The 18982-nt window shown below is 40.7% G+C and overlaps 1 protein-coding gene across 1 annotated transcript in view; it reads right to left on the bottom strand.

Moving 5' to 3' along the window:
- Nucleotides 1–18982, bottom strand: part of ADAMTS12 (ADAM metallopeptidase with thrombospondin type 1 motif 12) — a 405596-nt gene that overhangs the window by 75855 nt on the left and 310759 nt on the right. The window contains 2 exon segments of the mRNA XM_082453678.1: nucleotides 2550–2760; nucleotides 10530–10656. Of these exon segments, the coding sequence (XP_082309804.1) occupies nucleotides 2550–2760; nucleotides 10530–10656 (338 nt within the window).

Below are 18982 nucleotides of genomic sequence, written 5' to 3'. Positions count from 1 at the left end.
CTTGCCTGATAATGAAGTTTCTATTTAGTGAACGCTTACTGTTTGCTAGGCACTATGTGAGGGGCTCACATGGATTATCATCAAACCTTACAATAACTCCGTCTTTCTAAATGAGTAAAGGCTGGGAGAGGTTTAACACTAGCTCAGTTAGGGCTTGCCAGAGCTGGAAAACCTTGACAGGGAAGGTCAGCTCATGGATTTCCCTCTTCTGCTTTCCACCTCGGTCAGCCCAGGGAGGACAATTCTACAGGAGTCTAGGAGCCTCACAGTTCTTGGGTCTTTTGACCCAGTTACATTATAGCTTTAGACTCATCCAGAGTGACCCAAATGGCCCAGTACAGACCAAGTGATCAGGTATTGCTGGAACACTACTTTTCATCAATTAATGTTGATCTCAAGACAAAATCCAGGCCATAAATACTATGTGTAGCAAGAATCACTACTATATCATCTCTTAAAAAAGTATCCCAGCATAGAATGTCAAAGACATTCAGCATATTTCAGCAAAGCTCATTAGAGGGCTAATGTGTACAGACATTGGCAAGACAGCAAAGGGAAGAAAGGAAGACCCCATTCAATGAATATTTTGATGCTGATTTAACTAAAAGCACCTCTCCTGATGACATCTCTTGAATGAAGGCAGCGGCTCAGCCTCTCTGTGGACGCTGGAAACTGTATTCCATGTCTGCTGTCACTAGACTATGCAGTGGCCTCTATTTGGAACAACAGACTTGCGTACTTGTCACATCGTGCCAACTTTTCAGGCCCCTGTTCTCCAGTTAGGCACATCATTTTGCTCCCCAGAAACACAAACACAATGAAAAGAATTCCTCAGCCAAATACGTAATTGCAGTCCTTTGAAAATACATGAAGATTCTGGCAATTAGTAAATTCTACATGACAAGAATTATTAACTGCTTTGGATGCAGCCAACGAACTTTTGGTAAACAGATTTAATGGACCAGTCACAATACCCCATTCAGCCTTATTTTGACAACACTGTAATTTATGGCAATCGAGGTTGGCAGTGGACTAACAGGTCAGGCCAGCCACAGGCTGTGACTGTACCTTCCAGGAACAGCAGGGGGGACATTCTGGCCTATTACTGATATGTGCACATGCATCAGTAACACGTCTGTATTAGGCTGTAGGTATGTTTTCTTTACGTGTATACCTTTGTCTTTTCTTTCTTGGGGTCCTAGCTCTCCCATTGGATAAGTTCTTACAATAAAGGGACTATATCTTTTTTATTTTCACCCAGGTGCTCCAGAGAATATTCTGTACAGAATTAGAAACTAAATAAACCTAAACTGTGACTATGAGCTAATGAAATAGTTTTGGAAATAAGGTTATCAAAATGGCTGTATTCAAATGAGTGTCTTCTGCTTTCAAATAGTTATCTTCAGAAATGGAACCTCTGCTTATACAAAATTTTGAATTCTTCTTTAGATAAACTTTATAAGCTATGAAAAGCAATTGCGTTTATTTATAATCAAGTAGCACTTTAAACACAAAGGTCTTATCCAAATGGATCAGATTACTCCTTTGTCCATCAGACTTAATTCTAATCAACTTTCTGTGGCATTCTCCCGAATCAAATATTCTCCATTTCTCTGAAGGTGAGTCTGAGAGGAATTCCTAAGACTCTGGTCAATGGTAGCATTATTGTGGAAACCATGTGGCTTCCCAAGGAAGCTCATAAGAAGTCTGCATCCATCAATCAATTCTGACCTGTTGGTTTTACAAAATCATTTATTTTCTAGTCATTCCTTAGGTAACTGACTGAAATACGCATAGGGAAGCAGAGCAAGGCCCCTGGAGACTCCAGCACCCTTGGAGAAAGCAGAGGTCTACTTCTACTACAGACTCTGGGAGCACAAGGCCTGATAGTTCCGGGTCCCATGGTGACCCAAAGAAAATTAAAGCCTGGGAGTCTTTCATGACCTCCTAGCCCATGAATTTCTAATTATATGCAGAGAATTAGATCAGATTAATCTTGGGGAAATGCAACACTATTTGAATTTATGTGGCTAATACTATTACATGTCCTAAACCTTGATCAGGATTGAATAGATGGATGATGTGAGGGACTTCTCCAAGTGGCAAGTAAACTTACTGTCTATCATGCCAAGTAGAGTGACCCGCCTTTGGTTTTTTAGTATGAAGCCTAACTACCAGTAAATGTTTGACAAACCAGCCCTTGGGGTAGGTGGGGGAGCCCTGATTTGCTGCCAATGGTTTAATGATGGGCCAGCAAAAATCCTGAGGATTTTTCAGTTATCTGTCGTGAGTCTGAGCGAGCAAGATCCAGCTCATCCCTGGCGGGTATTTGACCACTGGGCAGGTGAGAGGAAGATCCTGTGAGAACGGAAAACAAGCACGATAGGATACTGGGAGGTGGGAAACGCAGGAAGTAGGCCAGAGGTTATAAACGCTGGCCATTGTGCACTTCTACCCCGGGTCACTTTGGATTAGTTAGTGAAGAGGACTGGGTGGGGGGCTGACGAAGCATGAGTAACGCTGGCCTTCCTTTTGACCCCTGAGCTCACCTCACTCCAGTTGCCCACCGTCCAGTCCGATGGACACGAGATGTCTCTGTTGCAGGAGGTGAGGGTCTTGGGCTTCAGCAGGTGCCGGCAGTCGCGCGCCGGGAGCGCCTGTTCATCAGAGCCCGTGGTCTGGATGCACAGCACTGTTCGCTTCTTCTCTCCGTGGGGCCCACATGTCGCCGAACATGCTTCCCACTCCCCTGCCCACCACCTGCAGACACACAGGGACACGTGAGAGAAGATCGCCCGGAGGAGACACACATTCAATTCAGCCACTGGCAAGAAACTGGGAGCAGACACTCTGATTACAGAACTGGGAGGTCCCTGAAGATGCTCCAGCCCAGCAGAGGGAGCTCTGCGGACAGGGCCCTGGCTAGATTGTCCAATCACAGCTCCAGAAGCCAGCAGACTACTTGGCATAAGTAGATGCTAAGTAGTGATGTCTGTAAATGGAAAAAAGAAAAAAAAAATCCCTCTCTTTTCGCTCAAGAAAACTGAGGTCCAGTTTTCTGTTGTGCAACCTCAGGAAAGTGTAGGCCTTACTCTCCACATCTGTTAAATGGATGTAATGACACTGACTTTAGATGAGTGATGTGGATGAAATGAAACATCAGTTTATGTACAGTGCATAGGACAGAGCCTGACATAATACAAACCCAATCATTTGTAATTATTGTTCTTTGGACTTCTGCTTTTGACTAAAAGAATCCAATCAGAATCTAAGTCTCCTGTTTCTATTTCAATGTGAAGCAGGTTTTTAAACACTTACAAATTTTCAGTTATTTAGGAGATGATCAATCAGGGGCATGGCTTTCATTGCCACCCCTCCCCCATCTCCTTCAGTCTACCTGTTAACATTCTCACTGGTCCCTTTAATAAGAAAGGAGTAGAAAAACAAGAAACTTATGAAATAATTTCATTTTTTGTCAGCTGTTCTTGATAAGTTGAATAGTTGAAACTGTTGGCTAAATTAATATTCTCGATTCTCTATGGAAAAATGAAGATGTGTGCTCTTTTTCTACCTGTTATCATGGAAGATTGGCTCAAGATTCTAGGATGTGGGTCCAGTGGTTTCACAGAAGTTTCTTTTGAAAGTGGCAAGGAGCTCTCTTCGGAGCCCCCTCTTTTCTTCCTTCCCCATCATTGTGCAAATCTTCCTCAACACAAAATACAGAACAGGTGTCTTGACCCAGTGTGGTTTGGGTCCACCGTTGCTACAGACGTATGGTCTGCTTATCCATCCCTCTATGCAGGAATAAAATGGAATATTTGTTTTTCATGGGAAAACAGTACAGCATGTGAATTCCTTCATTCCTGATTTTAAGGAAACCTTCTGACCTTGAGATAGTATTGAATTTTGAAGAAGATTAAACTTTGTACTATTACTTATGTTTACAAAATATTGGATTTATTTAGGTAGAACTTCTTTGATTCTTATACTTTTAATCTCTGGTTAAAAATATTAGAAGAAAGCTCTTCCTCAAGTCTATTATAATCTTCAGTTAATAAGTAAGATTACTTATTTATTCTTTGGTGTTTAACATCTGGCCATCTGGTGTGGACAAAGAGCTAATATTGGAACCATATGATATGACACCAAATAAATGCCCACTCTCTTATTCTAATTACTCTGTCCTACCTCTGACATTTCTAAGGGAGGCCAGACACACTATCGAATAGATCAAATGCCATTCTGGAAGGGCCTAAATGTGAGCTGACTGAAAGTCTAATTTATCTAGTTACTTGCTACGTACAAGGCTTTCTGCTATGTCACTGCAAAGTGATAACAGACTTCCTTGTTTCTCTTTCTGAAATTTCCTCCACAGTCTCCTGGGGACATCTTGCATATGTTTGTCCCTAGTTTAAAGTGAAACCCATCCTCTTTATTTCCCTGCAAACATCTTCCAGGCCCAGGACTCAGGAGCTATTGCTAAATTGTTCTCTGTTGTCCATCTCATTGTTTTCAGTGTCTGCCATAATCACACCTCTTCTAGGAGATTTATAACAGAAGACTGTTTACATGCTCTGAGTGATTGGTGAGAAGGACAATATAACACACAAAGAACTCAGCAGGACAAAAGGCCAAGCGCACCCATTTATTCACCCCCAATAAGACAACCTTTCTGGTTTCATCAGCATAGAATCAACAACAACTTAATATGACTTTTTCCATTTTTGCCATTGATTTTTCTCTTGCCAAGAAGTCCATGACACCTGTCAAACCTAACGTACAATTGGATAATTGATCATGCATTGTCTTGGATTGTTTGTTAGTCCCTACAATTAGTCAATCTTATCATTCCAGTTACTTTGTAAAAGTCCTAAGGACTGGGGCTCTATCAGTGATTCTCACTGTATCATCACCTGGAGAGCTTTAAAAAAGTTATCAGTGTTCAGGCCCCATTGCTATATTGGATGGCCAGAATCTCTTGGGCATAGGGCCAAGGTATCAGTGTTTTTTAAGAGTTCTTCGATGACTTTCATATGAAGTCAGGATTAGAAACCACTGGTGTTATGATACCAAATAAATGGATTTAATTGTTTATCTTTAAATTTTCCTACCAAAAAAAATGGACACTGTGGTTTTAGTATGAATTATGTATAAAACAGAAGTGTGTGTGTGTGTGTGTGTGTGTGTGTGTGTGTTTCGAGACCCTCAAAGAACCTGTAGTTACCCTGGAAAAGTTTACTATAGTTTGGAAATCAAGTACAAAGATCTGTATCTTCTACCCACACCCATACCAGTGCTTGCTCAGGAAGCTCTGACTACCAATAAACCAATAAGTTACAAAAATTAACTCTTTCTAACCCTCATTACTCAGAAAACTGAAAGTCCTAATCTGAATTTGTTAAACTTTTGCTCAGAATAGTAATTTCCTTAAAAATATCAATTTTTATAATTACTATCTTTGTACTAATCTTTTCCCTAATAGCATTTACGTACATCCCCAAATCCAATTCAATTGGCATTCCACATTCCAACATAACAATCTTTATTACAATATAGGCACTATTGCTTCCTTGATCTTTATACACAGTGTATCCACATTCTCACCGTATCCTGTTCATTCCACCTCATTTTCTCTAGCTTGCTTGCTGTCTCCCATGCACACCATGCTCATTCCTCTCCCACCTCTCATGGACTTTTCCCAGTCTCAGTGACCCCATTCCTTTCATTTAGATTGGTGGTTCTCAACCAATGGAGATTCCCACAGCCACCTCCTCAGGGGACATTTGGGAATGTCTGAAGACATTTTTGGTTGTCACAAATGAGGGAGGAGGTGTGCTCTTGGCATCCAGTGGGCAGAGAACAGGGATGCTGCAAAACATCTTACAATGTACAGGACACCCCCCATGGCAAAGAATTATCCAGCCCAGAGTGGCTCTAGTGCTGAGGCTGGGAAACATGGATTTAAATCATGAGCCATTCTTTTGGCATTGAAACCTACATGCAGCTGACAGGGTGGAAATAGTTTATGGAGTTGGAGAGTTTATGGAGCATTTGGATATGCTGGGCACCATCACAGCTGTAGGCTAGCAGAGCTTTACTTTGCTGTAAACCAAAGTTCAGAGAAAGGTCCATATAAAGAAGAGACTCAAATGACCTCTTTCTGGAGTCAGATACACTTTCAATACCAAAGAACTTCTTTCTTGACAGGCTATTCCATCCTGGAGTGTGCTGCACAAGACTTTCATTCTGAAAGCCATTGACCATATAACACATATTTCTTTATATATAATATATGTATATATTTTTTAAAATTTTTTAATTTTAAATTTTTGGCTACGTTGGGTCTTTGCTGCTGTGTGTGGGCTTTCTCTAGTTGCAGGGAGCAGGGGCTACTATTCGCTGCGGTGTGTGGGCTTCTCATTGCCATGGCTTCTCTTATTGCGGAGCCTGGGCTCTAGGCGCACAGGCTTCAGTAGTTGCAGCACGCGGGCTTGGTAGTTGCAGCACGCGGACCCCACTAGTTGCGGCGTGCGGGCTCTAGGGAGTGCAGGCTTCAGTAGTTGTGGCGCATGGGCTCAGTAGTTGTGGCTCACGGGCTTAGCTGCTCCGCGGCATGTGGGATCTTCCTGGACCAGGGATTGAACCTGTGTGCCCTGCACTGGCAGGCAGATTCTTAACCACTGCACCACCAGGGAAGTTCCCAACACATATTTCTTATGTTTAGATTACCAGAAGCTTTTATTAAATCTTTAAAATCTGTCTTAAGTACCCATTTGGGAAAGAACACAGAATGTCCAAATTGGATGTAGAGACAAATTATTACTGAAGGACAATAAACCAGAAATAAAAGATTAAATCTTGCACATGAAATCATTTTAGGAGGGGGAAATGACAGCTCTGAATGATGGGTATGAACTTCTCAGATAGCATGAAAATTAGGTGATAGAGGAAGATATTGCAACTTGAAATTCATATCCAAGGAAACTACTGGACTAAGCTTTCCAAAACAAATAATATTAACACAGTCATCGACATTTATTATTTATTCTTTAAAAAAGCAAATTAACTTAATTTCCTTTCTTTAATCCCCTTGTGAGTTTGCAGGCATGATTTAGCTTTGAAGTTAGAACTTTCTGCTTGTTTATAACATTTTCATTGTGTTTTAATGTGTGAGAAATATTGTAAATTTTGGGAATCTGATTTTACCAAAAGCTGTTCATCCTGAGATCCTGGGCAGCAACATGGTGTACTAGCACCAGCATAGAATTCTCAGTAGACCAATCTAGGTTCAAATCTAGATTCTACTACTTATTGCTAAGTGACTTGGGAAAATTTTTGTGAAGACTTTAGTGTCCTTATCTGTACAATGACATAAAAGTATCTACCAATCAGGATTGCTAACATGAATAAATTGTTTGGTAATATGCAAAGGGCTTGAAACAGAATGGGTTCTCAATCCAGAAATTACTCTCCTTGGTATTTACCCAGAGGAGCTGAAAACTTTTTGTTCACACAAAAACCTGCATATGGATGTTTACAGTAGCTTTACTCATAACTGCCAAAGCTTGGAAGCAACCAAGATGTCCTTCAGAAAGTGAATGGATATTCAATCCAGACAATGGAATATTATTCACCCTAAAAAGCAATGAGCTATCAAGCCATCAAAAGACACGGTGAAACCTTAAATGCATATTACTCAGTGAAAGAAGACAATTTGAAAGGTTATGTACTGTATGATTCCCACTATATGGCATTCTGGAAAAGGCAAAACTATGGAGACAGTAAAAAGATCAGTGGTTGCCAAAGGAGGGAAGTAGAGATGAACAGGCAAAGCACAGAGGATTTTTAGGTAGTGAAAATACTCTGTATGATAACATAATGATGGGTACATGTCATTATATATTTGTCAAAACCCATAGAATGTACAACACCAACAGTGAGAACCCTATGGTAAACTATAGACTTTGGGTAATTATGATATGTCAATGTAGGTTCATCAATAAAAAAGTAAATAAATAAAGCAAAAGAAAAAAGTAAAAATAGTGGGTTCTTAAAAATTGTTAGTTACCTCTCTACCACCTGGGAATACTAACCACCTCTACCCCCTGACTTTATCATGAATCTTTTGGGAAGCTGAAATGCAATCATAAATAAGAAGGACTTCTGTAAATTAACCATTATGTTGGAATATTTCATGGCATTCTATTTAGCTTATCATATGCTACTTCAGAATGCATTTTCAGAAATTGTACCTGTTATGTGCTGTATTTACTTAACATTTTCAGGAGTCAAATATCTCTAACTAAGTTAGAGAGCCTTATCTATTTCAACAAAAATGAACTGCATAAGAGAAGCACCATAGGTGAATTTGCCAGTTGTTATTTTGATAAAGATTTAGTCCAGATGCATTAAATAAATACAGATTCAGGGAAAAGAACACATATACAATACTAGGACAAATAAATATTAAAAATGAAATTTCAATAAAATTAGCTAGCTGAGGTCAAGTACAGGTACCATAAATTTTAAACATAAATGTATGTATGTATGCATGTAATTTTGTGTGTGTGTGGTGTGTGTATCACATTCAGTATAAAAAAAAAAAACAAGGGCATACATTTTACTTTCCAGTTTAAGAAAACCACTACTGGGGGACTTCCTTGGTGGTCCAGTGGTTGAGAATCTGCCTGCCAATGCAGGGGACACGGGTTCAATCCCTAGTCCAGGAAGATCCCACATGCCACAGAGCAACTAAGCCCGTGTGCCACAACTACTAAGCCTGTGCTCTGAAGCCCACGAGCCACAACTACTGAGCCCACGTGCCACAACTACTGAAGCCCACTTGCCTAGAGCCCGTGCTCTGCAGCAAGGGAAGCCACTGCAATGAGAAGCCTGCGCACTGCAACGAAGAGTAGCCCTGGCTCACCGCAAGTAGAGAAAGCCCACGCACAGCAATGAAGACCCAACGCAGCCAAAACTAAAAAATAATAATAATAATAAAAATAAATTAATTACAAAGTTAAAAAAAACACACCACCACTACTGGGATCATTAATATCCCTCTCTGAAGGCTGTGCCTTTAGCCTGAGGTCTGAACTGGGTAAATTCAGGCTTGATCTGCTAATTTGATTAGATAAGGCTAGCGATAAGAAACGTTCCTCTTTCCTGGCTCCTTCTTGCCTAAGAAGGATTTATAGAAACTGCGATTACATACACAACCTAGAGGGGCCAAATCCCATGCTCAAGTCCCTAGTTCTTCCCAGCAAGAGAGTTACAGGGAAGAGCGGCAGCGAGGTGAGGGGACAGCAGCACTCCTGTCCTGCCTCAGTGGAGGTGGGTCCAGCTCTGGACCTCACAGCCCCCTGTGTACCTGGAAGAAACCACAGAACTGGATAGAGAATCAACCTGACTGAGATGAGAACTCCCTGGCCTCTGGGACCTCGCGTTCGAGCCTGTAAGAGACTGACACTGTTTGCCTTAACTGACTTGTCTAGACTCTTCTTTTTGACCTAGTTCTCTGGCATTTATCCCATTCTTCCAGCTCTTCTTTAGAATTCAGCCTGTCACTTGGTAGATTGATTATGCCAACTAGCTCCCTCCTGTTAAACTAAACTCTTCTTAATATGTCTTCTTGGGACTGGAATGAATGCCTGATGGAATCTGCAAGCGAACTACATCCCTGTTTAAGGACAAGAGAGAATGAAGACACTCCCCAGAATTAATTCTTTCCTTTCCTCTCTCTTTTCTTTCTCTCTCTCTCTCTCTTTCTTCCTCTCCCCCACCCCTCTTTCTCTCTCTTTCTAACAAAAGCCCCTCATAATAACATCCCAGCTACCTTCTACAATCTTGAACCAATACGATTAGGAGCAAGTGAATACCTGTATAACATTGGTTCTCAACCAAGGGTGATTGTGCTCCCAGGAGACATTTAGCAAACAATGTTTGGAGACATTTATGGTTGTCACAACCTGGATGGGGAAGATGGAATGCTACAAACATCTAAATAGACGCAGGCCAGGGATGTTGCTAAACATTCTGCAATGCACAGGACAGCCCCCTACAAGAAAGAATTATCCAGCCCCAAATGCAGCAGTGCTGAGTTGGAGAAAGCCTGGTCTGTAAGTCCACTCTTTCAGGCAGCGATCTGAAGATGTCAGCATGTAATCTGGAAGCTTCTGTTGCACTGGTTGGTAAATGCTCTTGGAAAAGCCAAGCCCAATTAGCTAAAGAATTTTTGGATGATTTACATACCATTCTCTTTAACAGCGCTTTGGGACTTAAGTCTTACCAAATAATTAAACACAGATCACACAAGCTTTGTAAGAAATACTGCTCTCTGGGGAGAAAATGTCCCCTTCACAGCTTGTCACAGTTTCCAACAGCATAGCCACAGAAACCTGTGACAGCTTTCCTGTATTTATTCTAATAACAAAGCCACACAGCCCTCTTGCAGCACCGAGCCCTGGATTACTGTTAAACCAGCCACCACTGTAGGCACACACAGATCTCCAGCTGTTACCGACACTTACCTGGGTGGACAATCCTTTTCATGGCACTTCTTCTGTCTCCCATTGGGTTGTGTTTCTGGGTCACAGAACGTAGCTTTCACCATTCCGCGACCCTTCTTCACGCAATGGGCAGTCTGGCGGCGTATACCTGCGGGTCGGGAAGAACGGTTCACATATATTAAATCCCGAGCCTCCATTCTCAGTGTCAGGTGAGGCCCCTGGTCATGCCTACAGCTGATGGGAAGGCTGTCCATAAAGTATTTGGTTTTAACATAGGGATGAGGAATGGGGACCTGTTATTCTCTCTGCTCATGCTGCAGAAGGCAATGGGTGGAAAAGATCTTGCTTAGGAAGGACCACGGATAATATAGGCAGATTAATATATAGTCTAATATAAAGATTACAATCTAGCTTTGGAGACAAGACTAACACACATATGCCAAAAAAAAAAAAAAACCAGAAAAAAAAGCAAGGTGAGATTTATATAATGAAAGCAGATACCATCACCAGTTGTTATAACACAATCATACATTATTATTTTAATGAAGGAATGGAGGAGTTGGGCGCTTTATATTAGTTGGAGTTCATAAACTCTGAAAGACAGGAATAAAATTCAAAATAATGTTGTGAAGTTTGAGAGGTTATGTTTTTTAAAGTAGAGGGTTTTGATAGCAGGGATTGATACTACTGCTGCTTTCTGAAATCGGGCTGGTAAGTAAGTAAGTAAGAGAAGCACACGGGAATGGCCAGGTCCACAGGCAAACAAAGCACATGTGTGGGCTGGATTTGACTTTGGATATATAACAATAGTTAACACATGTGGTACTTGCCTTGCCCAGGGCACTATTTGAAATTGTATATGTGTATGTGTATGTGTGTGTGTGACTACCTATATATGTCCCAAATATATATACATATGTGTGTGTGTGTGTGTGTGTGTGTGTGTGTATAATGTAGTACCTATTATCCATCATGATATATAATGACTGAAACCTCACAACAATTCAATGAAGTCAACACTATCATTACTGCTATTAGACAGAGGAGGAAACGGAGGCACAGTGAAGTCACATAGGTTGAGAAGGGAAAAGAAAGGATCACTGGCTTTGCTAGCAGCTAGGACATCATTAGCAAGAGAACGCAGAGGAGTGGCCAGAACCTCACGGACTAGGAGGTAAAGGGCAGTGAGAAAGAGAGTCATCAGCTCTCCCGAGAGGGCTAATGCTTTTTTCCATGTGAAATGTGAAAGGCTGGGTGAGAAGACTGAAGACGGAGGCCCCGGGGATGGTGCCATCAGTCTGCACGGAGGGGGGCACCCTGAGCTCTCAGGGCATCCAGGCCTTGAGTGGGCTCACTGGTGAAGCCCAGAATTGGAAAGGCCACGAGTGCACCAATAAGCTAGTCACCTCCTCACTTCGGTGCCAATGACCTGGAGGGGCTTCCCCACAACCACAAGGCTGGTGGGACCCGAACTGGGGCAGCTCCCCTACCACCTACCACCTCACACTCCCTCACGTGGACTCCTCCAGTCTCCCGGGCTGGCTCGCATACTCAGATGCCAGAGATTGCATCTCGCCATTTAAAAATGTCAGAGGGAGTTGCAGAACAGTAAGTGAAGCCTTTAAAATGAATCAACGATATTTTATTGTTAAATCAATGCTATTTTATTCTTTTAAAGAGATAGGTAACCTTTCAACCACTCAGGCTTTCTCAACTGATAGACTACGTGTTCTTTTTCTTTTGTCATATAAATAAAGCACTACGAACAGCTGGAAGCAACATTATGAAAGAAACTTTCATGGCACAATGAGTGAGTCATTGTCTGGAAAGACACGAACACCAAGTCTTAGACAATATGAGTGGAGTGGAGACCGAAATGGTTGAAGCCAGGAAAGCTGACATGTATCTGCCATCGTAGAAGAGAAAAAAGAAAAAGCTTAGCTTTTAGAAGTTTCATTAAAACTTTGGGTACTTTGGCAAATTCTTGATGTCAAAAATAAAAGGCAACTGTCAGGTGACTCTCAGAGGTTGGAAACATCCCCAAAAAGCCTTGTTTCTGCGCATGAATAGCAAAGATAAGCACGCTCAGGGCTTGACTCCAGAAGTAGTAGGAGGACACAGAACATTATAAAAAGTCTCCGCCAGGAAGTTAATAACATTTCATGGGCCAATCTGCTGGACCAGCAGCCAGATGAACAGATGGACGGGCCAGGCAGATACTGCCAAGTGCATGGAGGAAAATTAATAACAACGTGTCAGGGTTTTTCTGTTGGAATTAACAGTCGTGGTGACCACTAATCTTCTATTCTTCTAGCTCTTGAGTTCTCACTTGACAGATACAAAGCTAAGCCCAAGCCCCACAATGAGGGGCTCCAGCTCAGAAGCTTGATTTCTCCCATGTTATAGGAACACAATACCTGGCCAGGTGCTTCTGCCTCTACTTTGATGCTTGTGTGTTCATTTGGTAAAATTTAATCTATAATTTCATTCCTTATCAAATTCTGGTTAAATAAATAAAACAAATAAATAAAATCCAAGGGTCCTGGGTTCTAGTCTCTACTTTTCCTTCTACCCATCACTTGGATAACTGCAGGAAAATGAGAATAATGACATTCAGACTGTTTAAGGGCAGGATGCTGAGTTAGTTGATTTCTGGGAGTGTCTTCCACATTTAAAAATCTATAATCCATGACGGGAAGATAAAATTTAATCATTGAAAACATTGGCTAATAAGAGGATTCTGGTTAATGTAATTTTACCATTAACTTGGAAAATATTTTGTTGCAACTGTTGTCAGAAAGTTTCAAAATTATTAGTTCCTATTGCCTTAGTAAATGGGAATATGACAAGTTGTATTTTCCAAAGATGGCTGCAACAATAGTCTCTCATCTGGCATGTTCTTCTACAACGTGACCATGATATCACTCCATCTCGACACGGAGTCTAGTTACCCTGGCCTGGGACTGAATGCAGAAATGAAGTTGTGTGAGTTCAGAGGCTAGGTCATAAAAGACCATGCAGCTTCTATCTGATTCTTTTGGATCTGTCACTCTCAGGAACCTCCGCTGCCATGGGGTAAGAAGCCTACACCCTTGGAGAGGCCAGGTGTAGGTGCTCCAGTTGACAGTCCCCGATGAGCCATCCAGCCCAGGTGTCAGTCATCTGAGCACAGAAGCCTACAGATGACTCCAGCTCCCAGGCATCTGAGTCGTTCTTAGCCATCTAGGTCTTCCTAGGTGAGGTGCCAAACACTGCGAAGCTAAGACACACCATCCCCACTGCATCCTGTCTAAATTTCTGACCAGGCGCATAGTAAAATGATGGTTGTGTTACTATACTAAATTTAGGTTGATATGTTATGTAGCAGTAGTAAGTGGAACAGTACTCAGTAAATGCTAGCTTTCTTCCTTTCTCAAGTCAAGACCCAGAGCTACCATCCAGCTTGGCTTGCTAGGATACTACCCACTACTGATTTTATTGACTTTTCATTTCATCCTCTCCTGTGTTACACTTTTTCTGTTTCCACTCCAGATCCCTTCTGCAGCTGCTCGGAACCCTGGGAAGCTGATGCTATAGATTGCTGTGGCTTCCAGTTGGGTTCGGGGAATGGAGGCGCTGTCTCTTAGGATAACTGCACCTTCTTTTACTTCTTCAGGCCTAGGATGGTAGCCTTGTTCCCCCAATCCTCTACTATTAATGGGCAGAGGTAATGAATCATCTTTCTTGGTTTCCCTAAGTCCTACCCACACCTTTGAAAGTAGTCAAGGTATTCCGTTTGGGTGTGCAGGGCACCCTGACTGATAAGGTCTCCTTTGCAGTAAAAAAATCAAACCATCAATCTTGAGTGACATAGTCATTAATTAACTCTGTAAACCAACTGCTGGAATAACAGAATGTTTCTCTGACATAGGATATTGTAATACCTCTTGTGGAGGGGGTTAGAATGAGGTCATCCTATTAAGAGCAGTAATCATGATGTAACACTGCAAATGCAGAAAGTAGAAGAGCTTAAGGCTGAATCTGTATGACCTTGAAATTTCCCTGGAATTCAAGAAAGACAAACGATATTGGCGTTTAATCTGGCTTTGCCTTTGGTCCCTTTCTCTTACACATTGAACATAGCCCCCAAAGAAATTCTAGTTAATTAAGGATGCCGATCAATATAATGGCCCAGAACTAAGTTAGCTGCTTATCTAGAAGTACTTACTTGAAAAGGGCATTAAGTGGAAATTAATCACATTCTAAAATATATGACAATCAAATTCAAAATGTTATTTATAGAGGATTCTGAGTTGCTTTCTCCACAGAGCAATGAGAGTGTCACCGTGCACCTGTATATATTTGGTAAATCTTATTAGATACTAGCAGTGAGAGATCAGTTAAGACCTTTTACTTTTTAAAAATTATCTTCAGGAATTAATCACCAATGCCTAAGAATTTAATCAACCATGCCTGTGTAGTGAAGCCACCATGAAAATCCAAAAGAAGGGGTTTCAGAGAGCTTCCAGGTTGGTGAAGCAGAATGCCTCCACGTGCCACCATGCTGGGCTCCAAACTCCAAGAGGATTAAAGTTTCCTTGTTCTCAACCTAACGTTATGAATCTCTTCATCTGGCTGTTGGTACCTGTGCTTTAAAATCCTCGGTAATAAACCAATCATCTGCCGCGTGGCTAACAGGGTCTTGGTGCTCCGGCCTGGTGTCAGGCCTGTTCCTCTGAGGTGGCAGAGCTAAGTTCAGGACACTGGTCCACCAGAGACCTCCCAGCTCCACATAGTACCAAATGGCGAAAGCTCTCCCAGAGATCTCCATCTCAGTGCTAAGACCTAGTTCCACTCAACAACAAGCAAGCTACAGTGCTAGACACCCTATGCCAAACAACTAGCAAGACAGGAACACAACCCCACCCATTAGCAGAGAGGCTGCCTAAAATCATAATATGGTCACAGACACCCTAAAACACACCAACAGATGCAGTCCTGCCCACCAGAAATACAAGATCCAGCCTCATCCACCAGAACACAGGCACTAGTCCCCTCCACCGGGAAGCCTACACAACCCACTGAATCAACCTTTGCCACTAGGGGCAGACACCAAAAACAATGGGAAGTATGAACCCGCAGCCTGCAAAAAGGAGACCCCAAACACAGTAAGTTAGGCAAAATGAGAAGACAGAGAAACACACAGCAGATGAAGAAGCAAGGTAAAAACCCACCAGACCAAACAAAAGAAGAGGAAATAGGCAGACTACCTGAAAAAGAATTCAGAATAATGATAGTAAAGATGATCCAAAATCTTGGAAATAGAATGGAGAAAATACAAGAAATGCTTAACAAGGACCCAGAAAAACTAAAGAGCAAACAAACAGTGATGAACAACACAATAAATGAAATTAAAAATTCTCTAGAAGGAATCAAGAGCAGAATAACTGAGGCAGAAGAACGGATAAGTGACCAGGAAGATAAAATAGTGGAAATAACTACTATAGAGCAGAATAAAGAAAAAAGAATGAAAAGAATTGAGGACAGTCTTTGAGACCTCTGGGACAACATTAAACACACTAACATTTGAATTATAGGGGTCCCAGAAGAAGAAGAGAAAAAGAAAGGGACTGAGAAAATATGTGAAGAGATCATAGTTGAAAACTTCCCTAGTATGGGAAAGAAAATAGTCAATCAAGTCCAGGAAGCACAGAGAGTCCATACAGGATAAATCCAAGGAGAAACATGCCAAGACACATATTAATCAAACTATCAAAAATTAAATACAAAGAAAAAATATTAAAATTAGCAAGGGAAAAACAACAAATAACATACAAGGGAATCCCCATAAGGTTAACAGCTGATCTTTTAGCAGAAACTCTGCAAGCCAGAAGGCAGTGGCAAGACATATTTAAAGTGATGAAAGGGAAAAACCTACAACCAAGATTACTCTACCCAGCAAGGATCTCACTCAGATTTGACGGAGAAATTGAAACCTTTACATACAAGCAAAAGCTAAGAGAATTCAGCACCACCAAACCAGCTGTACAACAAATGCTAAAGGAACTTCTCTAGGCAGGAAACACAACAGAAGGAAAAGAACTATAATAACAAACCCAAAACAATTAAGAAAATGGTAACAGGAACATACATATCGATAAATACCTTAAATGTAAATGGATTAAATGCTCCAAACAAATATAGACTGGCTGAATGGATGCAAAAACAAGACCCATATATATGCTGTCTACAAGAGACCCACTTTAGACCTAGGGACACATACAGACTGAAAGTGAGGGGATGGAAAAAGATATTCCATGCAAATGGAAATCAAGAGAAAGCTGGAGGAGCTATTCTCATATCAGACAAAATAGACTTTAAAATAAAGACTATTACAAGAGACAAACAAGGACACTACATAATGCTCAAGGGATCAATTCAAGAAAAAGATATAACAATTGTAAATATTTATGCACCTAACATAGGAGCACCTGAATACATAAGGCAAATGCTAACAGCTATAAAAGGGGAAATCGACAGTAACACAATAATAGTGGGGGACTGTAACACCCCACTTACACCAATGGACAGATCATCCAAAAGGAAAATAAATAAGGAAACACAAGCTTTAAATGATACATTAAACAAGATGGACTTAATTGATATTTATAGGACATTCCACCCAAAAACAATCGAATACACTTTCTTCTCAAGTGCTCATGGAACGTTCTCCAGGATAGATCATATCTTGGGTCACAAATCAAGCCTTGGTAAATTTAAGAAAACTGAAATTGTATCAAGTATCTTTTCCAGGCACAATGCTATGAGGCTAGATATCAATTACAGGAAAAAATCTGTAAAAAATACAAACACATGGAGGCTAAACAACACACTACTTAATAACCAAAAGATCACTGAAGAAATCAAAGAGGAAAACAAAAAATACCTAGAAACAAATGACAATGAAAACACGACGACCCAAAACCTATGGGATGCAGCAAAAGCAGTTCCAAGAGGGAAGTTTACAGCAATACAATCCTACCTCAAGAAACAAGAAACATCTCAAATAAACAACCTAACCTTACACCTACAGCAATTAGAGAAAGAAGAACAAAAAAACCCCAAAGTTAGCAGAAGGAAAGAAAACATAAAGATCAGATCAGAAATAAATGAAAAAGAAATGAAGGAAACAATAGCAAAAATCAATGAAACTAAAAGCTGGTTCTTTGAGAAGATAAACAAAATTGATAAACCATTAGCCAGACTCATCAAGAAAAAAAGAGAGAAGACTCAAATCAATAGACGTAGACATGAAAAAGGAGAAGTAACCACTGACACTGCAGAAATACAAAGGCTCATGAGAGATTACTACAAGTAACTCTATGCCAATAAAATGGACAACGTGGAAGAAATGGACAAATTCTTAGAAAAGCACAACCTTCTGAGACTGAACCAGGAAGAAATAGAAAATATAAACAGACCAATCACAAGCACTGAAATTGAGACTGTGATTAAAAATCTTCCAACAAACAAAAGCCCAGGACCAGATGGCTTCACAGGCACATTCTATCAAACATTTAGAGAACAGCTAACACCTATCCTTCTCAAACTCTTCCAAAATATAGCAGAGGGAGGAACACTCCCAAACTCATTCTACGAGGCCACCATCACCCCGATACCAAAACCAGACAAACATGTCACAAGAAAGAAAACTACAGGGCAATATCACTGATGAACATAGATGCAAAAATCCCCAATAAAATACCAGAAACAGAATCCAACAGCACATTAAAAGGATTATAAACCATGATCAAGTTGGGTTTATCCCATGAATGCAAGGATTTTTCAATATACGCAAATCAATCAATGTGATAAACCATATTAACAAATTGAAGGAGAAAAACCATATGATCATCTCAATAGATGCAGAAAAAGCCTTTGACAAAATTCAACACCCATTTATGCTAAATACCCTCCAGAAAGTAGGCATAGAGGGAACTTACCTAAACACAATAAAGGCCATATATGACAAATCCACAGCCAACATCATTCTCACTGGTGAAAAACTGAAACCATTTCCTCTAAGATCAGGAACAAGACAAGGTTGTCCACTCTCACCACGATTATTCAACATAGCTTTGGAAGTTTTAGCCATAGCAGTCAGAATATAAAAAGAAATAAAAGGAATCCAAATTGGAAAAGAAGAAGTAAAGCTGTCACTGTTTGCAGATGACATGATAGCATACATACAGAATCCTAAAGATGTTACCAGAAAACTACTAGAGCTAATCAATGAATTTGGTAAAGTAGCAGGATACAAAATTAATGCACAGAAATCTCTTGCATTCCTATACACTACTGACGAAAAATCTGAAAGAGAAATTAAGGAATCACTCCCATTTACCACTGCAACAAAAAGAGTAAAATACCTAGGAATAAACCTACCTAAGGAGACAAAAGACCTCTATGCAGAAAACTATAAGACACTGATGAAA

The sequence above is a fragment of the Balaenoptera physalus genome, assembly GCF_965194825.1.
Source record: "Balaenoptera physalus genome assembly, chromosome: 3".
NCBI classification, from domain to species: domain Eukaryota; kingdom Metazoa; phylum Chordata; class Mammalia; order Artiodactyla; family Balaenopteridae; genus Balaenoptera; species Balaenoptera physalus.
Note: the sequence above shows the minus strand (reverse complement) of the source record. Positions and strands in the feature narration are given on the sequence as shown.